This window comes from Lathyrus oleraceus, chromosome 5 (genome assembly GCF_024323335.1).
Source record: "Lathyrus oleraceus cultivar Zhongwan6 chromosome 5, CAAS_Psat_ZW6_1.0, whole genome shotgun sequence".
NCBI classification, from domain to species: Eukaryota; Viridiplantae; Streptophyta; class Magnoliopsida; order Fabales; family Fabaceae; genus Lathyrus; species Lathyrus oleraceus.
In genome coordinates, this window is record NC_066583.1 from 197,403,824 (window position 1) to 197,416,215 (window position 12,392).

At 30.9% G+C, this 12,392-nt stretch overlaps 1 protein-coding gene across 1 annotated transcript; it reads right to left on the minus strand.

Annotated features, from left to right (window-relative positions):
• Window positions 1–2,337: 2,337 nt before the first annotated feature.
• LOC127082776 (amino acid permease 3) lies at window positions 2,338–4,983 on the minus strand. Its single transcript, XM_051023013.1, has 6 exons — window positions 4,551–4,983; window positions 4,225–4,458; window positions 4,021–4,114; window positions 3,720–3,934; window positions 3,272–3,405; window positions 2,338–3,176 (listed from the first exon to the last, which is right to left on the minus strand). Exons 1-6 carry the CDS (start codon window positions 4,663–4,665, stop codon window positions 2,520–2,522), a joined length of 1,449 nt encoding a protein of 482 aa, XP_050878970.1. The 5' UTR covers window positions 4,666–4,983; the 3' UTR covers window positions 2,338–2,519.
• Window positions 4,984–12,392: the final 7,409 nt, after the last annotated feature.

Consider the following 12,392-nt stretch of genomic DNA (forward strand, 5'->3'; position numbering starts at 1 on the left):
GTGTAAGTCCATTGAGTGGCATCTGATATCCCGTTTTGTTTTAGGAGATTGGTATAAGACCAGTGATTGGCATCCGATATCCGCTTTTGCTTGCTTTGCTTGTTTGTTATTATTAATTGCTATTCCAAAGGACACACTTGAATCATTTGCTATATGATTTCAAGAAGTGAACCTTCTAAGAAGTTTTACTTTCCATCTCCATCCATTCATCATTCATTATGTCCTAAGCCTTTTCACACTTACTTTTCAAACTTGACATGAGTGTTGTGCAAACATTCTCATTGTTTTCTAACTAAAAACCTGGACTCAAGTCCTTGACTTTTTTTCAAACTTCATTTTCATAATACTTATTTGAATTGATCTTAATCATACTTTGACTTCATTTTCATAATCATAATCAGTAACTTCACTCATTCACTTGTTTTGGCTTTGTCCATTAATCTTTTCATACATGAGCTATAGGTTTGATTTATCTTAGTGGTTGATGTTAATCTCACCTTCTGTCTTTAGTGATTGAATTGTAAGTCTTCCTTGCCTATTATAGGGTTAACCCCTCCCTGGCAAGTTGAAGCTGTTCTCACATGGTGGACGTTGTTGTTTGTATAAGGTTGAGTTTTCTCCCGTAGATAACGTAAGACCTGGGGTTTGTGTTTAAAATTGAACCTAACCCACTTTTGGAAATCTTTTAGCCGAACTACGGCGTTCTGATCCTTACCTTTGATGGAAGGTACGTAGGCAACGGGTTCATCCGTTCGAACCCAATAACCCAATTAAAATGTATATTCTTTTCTCACCATCCCAATCATGTTTGCACAATCTTTATGTCATAACAAATAACAATTTTACAACAAGTGTGAAAAGGGCTCCCTAGGAGTACCTAGGACGTAGTGGGTGCCTAACACCTTCCCATTGCGTAATTTACCCCTTACCCAGAATCTCTGATCTTTTTATTAGTTTTCTACGTGTAAAACTTCTTAGGCTTTTGTTCGCTTTTTAGCCAATCCTTTGGATAAATAAAAGTGCGGTGGCGACTCGAAATTTCATGTATCTCATAGCTTATGATTTAATCGATAGATCATATAGCGACGAATACACCGCTACAGCACCATACTTGAAAGTTATCTTCAATGAGTTTCTCTGAGATTTAAAAAGAAAATTGAAACAAAAAACTGGATTTAAGAACACCCTCAAAACTTAGCTGTTGAGACGGAGAATTACTTCTATATGACAGACATTGTGGTGGCGGAGGAGTAGTGAGATGCACTTATAGTACTTGATAAAGAACTTGCTATAACATATTGTATTTATCATTTACTGACATGTGTCTTTGTTGGATAATTAACTCTATGAATTAACACATGCCCATTAGATAATGTATATTATATCTATTATAATATTATTCTCTCTGTCTTATAATAAATGTCTTATTTGAGCTCTGCACAGTTCTTAAGAAAATGGTTAAATGTGTTGATTTTAATGATAAAATTAATACCATTTACTAAAATACCCTTATTTATTATAGTTAGTGGAGTAATTGAAAAGAGTGAAAGTTAATAAATAGAGGTATAGTAGTGGGAAAAAATAATAAATATTGTATTGGTATTATAAAGAAACATTTATTTTGAGACATGAAAAAAGTTGAAATGAGACCCTTTTTATGAGACGGAGAGAGTACTTAATTAATACTCCTTCTGTTCTTTTTAAGTGTCATTTTTTAAAAAAAAATTGTTCTTTTTGAGTGTCATTTCAAAGTTCAAGTAGTATAGATTGTTGTTTTGTCAAAATCACTCATAGTTATTTATTACGAAGAGAGAAAAAAGTCAAATAAATTAATAAGAAAACTAAGAATAAAATAGGAAAAAAAAATAACTATTGTTCTAAAAAAAATTTGTTCTTTTTTAAATGTCATTTCAAAGTTCAAGTAGTATATATTGTTGTTTTGTCAAAATCACCCATAGTTATTTATTACGAAGAGAGAAAAAAGTCAAATAAATTAATAAAAAAGCTCAAAATAAAATAGGAAAAAAGAATTATTATTTTTTAAAATGTAACGGTCATTATTAACTTTCTTGATATAAGTAAAAAATAAAAAATAACATTTAAAAAGGAGGGAGTAACATTTCTTTTATAATACCAATACAATATTATAGAAGTAACGGTTCTCTCTATATATAAAACAAGCTTTCCCTTATGTTATCCATTTTATAATTTCTCAACAAAAGACAAAATTCAAACTTTAGTTACACTAATCAACCCAAGAACACTTATATAATATTACAATTGTCAATAAACTTTGTTTCATTTATTCCATGTCTACCGGTCTAAAGGAAGGAAAAATAAGAAGAAAATTTCATTTTCATTTTCAAGGTTGAAATAACAAGTATAATTATAGAAGTGAACCATACAATATAAATATTCCTCCTCAACTTTATCTCTTCACACAAGCTTTACCAGAAATTCTGTCATAAAATTCTCAAATCATGTTGATCATACACAATTATTGCAACCTTACTACTGAATCAATAGATAGTCTTGAATGGCTTAAACACTTTAAGATCAAGATAAATCCCAGCAATAGAACCAACTGAAGCTGCTATAGTGATTATAAGACAAGCACCACTAAGCAATTGAAGGCATGTCCATTTTGTGCTCCACTTTGGTATTTTCTTTTGAATTATATACATCTCCACCGGAAAATAAACCGTTAGAGGCCAAAATCCAAGTGCACCAAGAAGTCCAACAATATCATTGAAGAATGGAAGAAGCATTGAGACCAAAGTTGTTAATATTACAAAAACTGTCCTCCAAACCAATTTGAAAAGGTTGAGTTTATACATATCTAAACCCGGGATTGGAATCTTTATGTTCTTGTTCAAAAAATAATTGTCTGGAAATCTTTTCACCATGTAGTTTTCGACGAAAGCATAAAGGGGTTGGCAATAGACTTGGTATGCACCAATAAGGTGAATCACTATGGCAGCATTGGCTATGTCAAGGAGCCAAAATGGGTTATAGAATCCGAAACCGGTTAAAAGGTTTCCGGGACTTGAATTTCCAAACGCTGCGTATCCTAAACAACCGCAAAGCATGTAGAAAAATGTTGTCACTATAACACTGATCAATGTAGCCTTCTTCATGGTTTTCGACTCTGACGGTGGTGGTGCTTTTACCGTGTCCTGATTCAAAATGTAATATAATCTCTCAAATTTTGTTCGATTTTTAAGGTGAAGAGTATCGTTCTTTATAAAAAATATTGAAAAAATATTAATACCTGAATTTCTATAAGAATCATGGAGAATGAATAAGCAAAAGCTATGTCACCAAGAGCTTGCAAACTCCCCCAAGTTTTCTGAGCTTTTGTCACATCATTTACTCCAGTAATGGTTCCAGCAAACTTTTTGTTCTCTATTATATTATTGTCCAAATATATTCATAAATATATATATAATAAAATTTATATACAAATAGAAAACAAAATAACAACTAGCTCTGCGCTGTTTTATTTTATTTTAACTTCTAAGGATTGATCTAGTGATAAAGACCTGTTTTGAGAGTGTGCAACAAGTTTTATGTTGGATCGTGTTTATACAAAACAAAAGCTCTGACTGTTCTGACTTTACAAGTGAATGGTGGAATTACCCCTTAGATTAGTATGTTGCATGTAAGAATACCAAAATATATTTTTTAAAAAATGATAAAAACAGAGAAATTATATATACCCATAACTTTTCCGATACCAAGGCCTAGACCAATCGTCGAATATGTAAAGGACATAACAGCAGCAACAATGGAAAGCCACCATAACTGATCAAAATCTGGAATTTGAGAGACTATAATTTGCACAGCACCAAAAGCAATCATGTAAGCGTTGCTGTTCATATGACATGGATCTTTTCCTCCACTCCTATGATAACAATTTGACCTTTCAATCGCCCTGTTTCATAAACAAATCAAATCCAATTAGACAAATAACTTTTCTTCAAATTTGGATTTCTTATCTAAAATTTCGATTAAACTTACATCATGCTTATGGCAGAAGCTACCGTGTATCCAATCGCGACCCCAATAAGGTTGAGATACTGAATGAACCCACAAAACTGGACTTGTAAACCACCTGAAGAAACACAAACACATAAAACATAAAACAAAGACTTCAAATTGTCAAACTCTGATATAGAACTCTTTTTTTTAAATGGTTAGCTAGGTTGGTGAATCATAAATTACCAAGATTCGAATGAACAACTTCCATGTAAGTGTAGTTTCTCTTGCCATTTACTGGATCACCATTACGATAACATTCAGCGAGAAGAACCGAGGTGTAATAAGTAACCCAAGCAAAGAGGATCATGACAACAGGACCAGCAATCCATCCCAGCTGAGCTATAGCCCAAGCTAGAGACAGCACTCCAGAGCCAATTACTGCTGTTATTACATGGGCACTTGCAGTCCAAGATGTGCCTGTAACAAAATATTAGAATTTGAGTTGAGTCTGATTCATCGCAAAGAGAGTAAAAGACAATTAGAAGTAAAAAGAGAGACTAATTGATTACCGGTTCGTTTGACGCGACCGTCATCATCGAAAAACTTAGAATCGAGTTGTTGATCAATGGATACATCAAATGTTTGGTGATGATGATTCTTGCTAGCATTCTTCTCAACAACCATAGTAATTGTTGAATTTAGTGAACGCGAGAGAGATAGAGAGATGGAGTATAAAGATGGTTAATTATGAGGAAGAAACTTGTGCAATTAGAAAGTTAAATTAATGAAAGTGAGTTTATGGAAGTCAAGAAACAGAATTGAATAATATGAGTTAGGAAGTTCAGGCGAAAATGGTGATAATAGAAGTCAAAGATTAAGGAAGAGACACGAAGAGGTTGTTTTGTTTCTCATTGGAGACACCTGCTTTAGAATATTAGAAGGGTTGAATAAACGTGCAAGTAGTTTATTTATGCAATGAAGGAAGATGGTGAAAGGGGTTATATATATATATATAGTACAAGGAGAAGGAGAGAGAGAAATGACATTTTTGTATTTGGATTCTTTGATGTGGCATCTTCTATGGCCATGTAAGCTGTGAATGCAATTAATTGCAAAAGGAGAGAATATGAATTCTTGTGGAAAGTGGTTTGTTGAGAGGAGAGAGAGCAATATTTTATAATTCCGATATTGGATCATAGGATTATTGATTAAATTAGTAAATTATTGATTAAACTATACCTCACTACTCTCTTTTAATAAGTAAATTTTAAATATTAGAATTATTGAATAATTAATTAATCTGATTTGTATATAGTTTAAATATATTAAGTGAATTTAAAAATCAAAATTTATATATAAAAAGAATAGAAGAAGTATAAAAGTTAATCAAATAATATAAATTAAAAATAAGATTTATTTATAAAATAATATCTTTAACTTAAATTTCATACCAAATATAACAAGTTTCATATATATTTGAAAATCAAAATATAATGAAGTCAAATAAGTTTTAACAATGCAATATAATATATTTTAAAATACTTTTTAAATAGGGAAGGAAAAATCTCAATTGATATGTTTTTGTTTCTTTTAAACGTTTAAATTATTTTAGTCACCATCAGAAAGATATCATTTTGACGAGCTAAAATCTATACATAAATAAACTAGTTCCCAAGTTAGTCAAATTTAATTAATAGATGAAACATAAGAGAAATATAAAATTTCACCTAATTATTTTTAAAAGATAAAATATTGATCATTAAATAAAAAAAAATTCAAAATATAGATATAATATAAAATTTTAAGAAATAAAATATAATTGAAGATAGAATTAAAAAAATTATTATATCTATTAAATAAAAATATCCTAACATTTATTTTAAAATTTTACTTTATTAATATGAAATTCAATGTACACCTATGTTGCAACAAAATTTGTGTAATATTTTTTATTTATTTTTCAATTCAAAATTAATTAATTATTTTTAATTGTATCGTTTAATTAATATTAAATGGTGAAGAAAATATCTCAATTGATATGTGTTAATATAATTAAATAAATATAAATTTATTAGATTTAAACAAAAATTAAAATAAATGCTATTGTTAAAAATTTGACTCTAGATATCTTCTCTCTCACCTCATTTAAATCTAATGAGAATGCTATTTTTATATGTGAAAAATAAGAATAATTATTAATCTTTATATTTATATATATATATATATATATATATATATATTAGTATATATATATATATATATATATATATATATATATATATATAGATATATATATATATATAGATATATCTATATATAGAATATATATATATATATATATATATATATATATATATATATATATATATATATATATATATATAATATATATATATATATATATATATATATATATATATATATATATATTTTTTAATTTTTTTTCTTCTCTAAATACTTTAATTAAAATTATTGGATATCAACCTTTAATACTTACCTATACTTTTTATGGACAAATATACTCATAAAATATTTTATTAAAACATATAATATATTATACTATCTTTAAACAACATAGACATCCACAAATAAGTTATCTAAAAATATATTTTAAATAGAATATATTCATTTAGATAAAAAAAAAGTATTTTTGTACAGAAAAGTGTACAAAATTGTATAAAAAATATGCTCGATTGAATAAATTTTAGCTTTTAGTTTTCAAGAATAGGTGTGAAAATCAAATTTAAAAAATTGTTTTGAAAATAAAATTAAAATTAAAACATTTTTGATGATCTTACTTTCAAAAATTATCTTTAAGTTATACAATATTTTTAATCAGCTATTACTAAAAAGTGTACCACTTTTCCTTGTTTTTTTCTCCATAATTTTTAAAACAAAGAAACAAAAATTAATACTGTATTTTAGTTTTCTAGTTTTTAAAACTTTTAAATAAAGAATAATTTTGTAAAATTAGACTATCAAATAAATTTTCTTTTTTTTAAAAAACTAAAAAATAGTTTGAAATAACAATTTATTTTGTACATGCATTAAAATTTATACTAATAATTTGCAAACCACAAAATTTTAAAAGTTATACTATCAATTTAAAAATAATTTCATAAACGTTGATAATATGTCAAAATAGTAGATTTTCATATAATGAATTTTTCTTATATATTTTAACATTCAAAAAATAAATAATAAATAAATAAATAAATAAATAAATATATATATATATATATATATTATATATATATATATATATATATATATATATATATATATATAATTAATAACAATAAATGTCAAACAGTATGTTTCAAAATGACAAGAAAATATGCAAGTGAATGAATGAACAATAAATACGTTAGAAATAGTCTCACATAAAAAATATCACTCTTTATAGAAGTCTTTATAAAGAGTTACATTCATTTGCTAAACAAAAGAGCTAAACACGATAATGTGCCTCATGGACAATTGTGGTGGTCCCGAGGCTTATGTCACTTGTCTCATTCAAACACACATTCGTCGGTGGATGGGCACACCGAGTCCGAGGGAGTAGGCATTGAGAGACGACACTTGAGCACTTAAGCACGACACATCGGAACAATCACGTCGTTATACGTCGATACCATATATGGCGATGATTGTTGCTCCTTATTTTTATTGTCGTTGCTTAAGTATGATTTTTAAATTGGGAAATATACAACATTTTGTGAAGTGTAGGATAAACAATACAAGGTTTGAAAAGTTTTGATGTAGGCAAAAGATTACAACATTTAGTATAAGTATTTCTGAAATTATGTGTTTTATCAAGAGTCGTAACCTTGTGATACAACACTAACTTGGCCTATAAATTGATCCTTTCGGATCTAGAAAATCATATTACAAAATGCACATGCTCTTTAAAACTGGACGAAAATATACCCGAACGCATCACACGATCGAACACACATTAGAGTTGCCATTGAACTTTATTTATCCCAAAGAAGGGAAGGAAAATATCGATAAAACCCAAGGGGGAACATAGAAATGGGTAAGGAAGTCGGTGATGCAAGGGAAAGGTATTAACACCCACCATATTCATGGTACTTCATGGGAACCATTTTGAATGCTCTTGTTTGGATGGGTGTTGCTATCTTCATGTACCTGCAAAATAGAAAATAGGTTAGAGAGAGAGAGAGAGAGAGAGAGAGAGAGAGAGAGAGAGTGCTTAGGGAGAATTGGGGCCTTCATGCTTATGTATTCTCATAGCGCAATGAGAAATTCAAAGCCCCATAGTTCGTGGAACCAGAGAGAGAAATGGGGGAAAAGAAAAGAAAAGTGATCGCCAAGGATCCGCATCCTCGTGCATGTGTATCCTTATAGTGAAATAAGGAAGTCAGAGCTCCATAGTTCAGAGGATTAAGAATGAGAAAATAGTGATTGGGGGTTATCCTTAGATGTCTGTCCCTGAATTGTGGTGTCAAAACCAAGAAATGAGGGTTAACCATGAAGGTGTGTCCCAAAAGAAAAGGATAAGGGGTTCACCATAGAGGTATGTCCTTAAATTGTGGTGTCAAAAACCAAGAAATAGGGGTTAACCATGAAGGTTTGTCCCAAAAGAGAAGGATATGGGGTTAACCATAAAGGTGTGTCCCTGAATTATGGTGTCAAAACCAAGAAATGAGGGTTAACCATAAAGGTGTGTCCCAAAGAAAAAGGTGTGAGGTTAACCATAGAGGTGTGTCCCTAAATTGTGGTGTCAAAACTAAGAAATGGGGATTAACCATGAAGGTGTGTCCCAAAAGAAAAGGATAGGGGGTTAACCATAGAGGTGTGTCCCTGAATTGTGGTGTCAAAACCAAGAAATGGGGGTTAACCATGAAGGTGTCTCCCAAAATAAAAGGATATGGGTTAACCATAGAGGCGTGTCCCTAAATTGTGGTGTCAAAACCAAGAAATGGGGGTTAATGATGAAGGTGTGTCCCAAAAGAAAAGGATATGGGGTTAACTATAGAGGTCTGTCCCTGAATTGTGGTGTCATAACCAAGGAATATGGGTTAACCATAAAGGTGTGTCCCAAAAGAAAAGGATAAGGGGTTAACCATAGAGGTGTGTCCTTAAAGAAGGAAATTACAGTGGTGTTAAAACCAAGAGGAGATAGAAGAGGAGCCATATGACTAGTTGCATACTTGATCGTGAATTGACTGAAATTGCACTAAAGTTTATGAATAGAGATGAATACTATGAGCAATTGAGTCATTCTCCCCATACCCAAAATATTCAGAGTGAGGATAGGAATGCTCCCTCTCACCTCTTCTATATTGCTTAAGGCCCACGACATGTAATGTTTGTCAATGCCTGACAAGTTGTTGAAGCAGGTTCACAAACATGATATGTGGGGATGAGGCAGATGATTGATGCCTGATTGGTGCTTGAAGTATTGTACTTGTTGTGAGGCTGAAGCTACAAAATAACAGAGACAAGTCCCATTAAGTTACCAAGGGACTTATGGTCACTTGACAAAGGCAAAGGGAATATATGAAAAATTATAGGATCTAGTTGATAAAATGGAATTTGATCAAGCTAAATCAGAGGGAAAGAGATAGGTAGAAAAACACAATGCATGATCATACAAAAACTAACACAGGGTCTCATTGTTAGGTAGCCCAAGATAAAGCCATGTGGGTGCTAATGTGTGTTAAGCCCAGTCTCTTTGTTAGGTAGCCAAAGAGAAAGCCATGTGTGTGCTAATGTGTGCTAACCTAAACAAATGAATGTGAAGCAGAGACATAAAACAAATGAACAAAACCTATGTCATAAGTTCAAGAGTTCAACAAGTGAACAAGGTACAAAGTCAATGTGTCCACAAGATCCAAGGGTCCAAGGTCACTCCAAGTCAAGCAAAGGGTCTAAGGCCTAAGTCCAGGGTCCAAAGTTCAAATCATACCAACACTCCAAATCAAGAAAAGGTATTTAAAGTTCAATTCAATTCATTTTATCATGTTTTGATTTATTGAAGTTATCAAGCAGATCAATCACAATATAGGAAGCAATAGATAAATAAGGCAAGATAATCAAAGTAATATGAGCAATGTATGAAATAAGATGATGATTGAGATATAAAAGTAAATTGCATAAAATAAAGGAATAAAATGACTTGAATTTAAATGGAAAGAATTAAATGACAATAAAAGTAAAGTAAATAGTTAATGGTGAGAGTTAGTAGTTAGTTGTTTGCATCAGAACAATTTAACACTATGTTAAGCAATTGTAAGTAGGCTTACGTAAAAGCCGTACCTATTTGAGGACAGTCAATAACAATCTATGTGTCATACATGTTATAGAAATGATACAAAATCATTCTCCTAAAACAATGTAACACAAGTCAAAACCAAACAAGAATGAGAAAGAGATTGAGAGAGAGATCATCAACCAAAAAGGCAAGGGGAATATCTATCATCAATTTCGAACAAACTTCTTCATGATACCTTGAAATAAACTTGTCATCAATCTAAAATATCATAAATGATCAAATGATCATTTAAGGATAGATTTGAGATGAAGAAAGATCAAATCATCATAGCCTTAATCCAAAGTCCAATTGAACAAGATGAAGCATCAATCAACCACACATGATCAGGGGTCAACATAAGTCAACACACAAATGGACCAAAAAGGGTGATAAAACAAATAAAACAATTTTTAAAAAGGTTTTAAATGAAAATCAAAAGAAAAATACCAAAGAGGTAACAAAACATCAAATAAATGTCCCAAATTTTTTGAGAAAGTCACAAATACTATAAGTATTGAGATCTCAAAAGTTGGAGTAAAAAAGTTTGAAGATGATTAAAAATAAAATTATAAATGAAAATTAAATGAAAACTATAAAAAAATATGAATTAAATGCAAAATGATTTTTAAAAATGATGCAAAAATTATATATGGTAGTAAATAATTTTATCAAATTATGAAAAAAAGTTTGAATGAAAAATAATAAAAGATACATTTAAAACTAATTTTGAAAGAAAAAGAAATTAAATGAATTAAGAATAGAAAAAAGAAAATAAAATGCAACGGTCAAGATGGAGTGTCACACGCTGATTGGATGGAGAACTTGAATTTGGCTCAATAACGCGCGAAGCACTTCATCCCCAACCTCTGAAATGTGATTTTGCAGATCCAGGAACTTGGAGTTTTGAGCTCAAACACTATACGTGCTAGCTTCCACTACCATCATCGTTCCTGTCTCTCTATATCAGAGCAATTGATTTGCTCTAAGCTGAGAGAATTTGCTCAATTATGCAGAAAACCCTAAGGTTTAAAAGTTAAATTAAATGGTCAACATGATGAATAAATCAAAGGTAAGTGATGGCTTAGCACCAGAAGATTAAGACTAAGAGGATGGAAACTTGTTTGAAGTGTAATTTTACTCGTAGCTCGAGGTTGAAGATGGTGAAAACGGTCAGAGTAACTCAAGCAATCTCGAAGCTTGGTTCTAGTTAGAGAAGGTTCAGAGGATGCTAGTGAAGCTTTATGGGAAAAGAAACGAACTCAAACAAGCTTGGTTTTGTGTAACTGTAAACTAGTTTTTGAGCTTTTGGAGAGTAAAAATGACAGAGGTTATGTGGCTTTTTAAGCTTGTAAAATGAGGCAAAACGATGCTTATTTATAGGGAAGAGAGTGAGGTCAAGGTTTGTGTGAAATTGGATCCAAAACGTGTGAACCAAAATAGAAAATTCTAGAACTAAAATGTGTGAAAAAATGGCACGAATTCTGTGATTTTGGCATACTTCAGATATGATAAGCAAGTTTTCAGATATGATAAGTGGTCCCAAGTTGATTTTGGCATGATTCCAAATTATAGGTCACGGTTCAAAACAAAGTTCAGGTCACCAGGTTCATGCTTAGGCTAAATAAAATCCACTGATCCGCTTTCCAAATTTCTTCAGGCCAAATGATCCTTTCATGGGGTAGAACATAATGTAAAAAGAACCAAGTCCGAAGGGTTCTTGAGGTGGAAATGGAATGCTTGGAAAGTTGAGGTCATGACCTGCAATTCTAGGCCAGACAATAGGTCAAACATGTCATGACCTAGTTTTGTGCACATATGGGCAACTGAGAAAATCCCAAAATTGATGGTCATAGAGGCTAGGCAATAGGTCAAACATCTCATGACCTAGTTTTTTGCAATACATCAAATGGAACATTTGGATCAAAGAAGATCCCAAAAATGTTGAGAAATGAGAGAGTTATGGTATTTGGATCAAAAGTATGCGATACTTGTAAATCAGGTCAACCAAATTTGTGCCCACTTGTGCAAACATGAAGTTTTCTTGCATCTTCGGTCAAAATGGTGATGGAATAGGAATTCCTTGAGATGAACTTGATTTGGGATTGAATGATCTTCAAGATGGCATGAATTTTGA

Bases quoted from the DNA above. Each gene is read 5' to 3' on its own strand.
- LOC127082776 (XM_051023013.1), bottom strand. From the start codon at position 4,665: ATGGTTGTTGAGAAGAATGCTAGCAAGAATCATCATCACCAAACATTT. The intron at 3,406-3,719 runs GTATATATAATT...ATAATATAATAG, and splicing joins TGGTATCGGAAAAGTTATGG to AGAACAAAAAGTTTGCTGGA. The intron at 3,177-3,271 runs GTATTAATATTT...ATTTTGAATCAG, and splicing joins TGATTCTTATAGAAATTCAG to GACACGGTAAAAGCACCACC.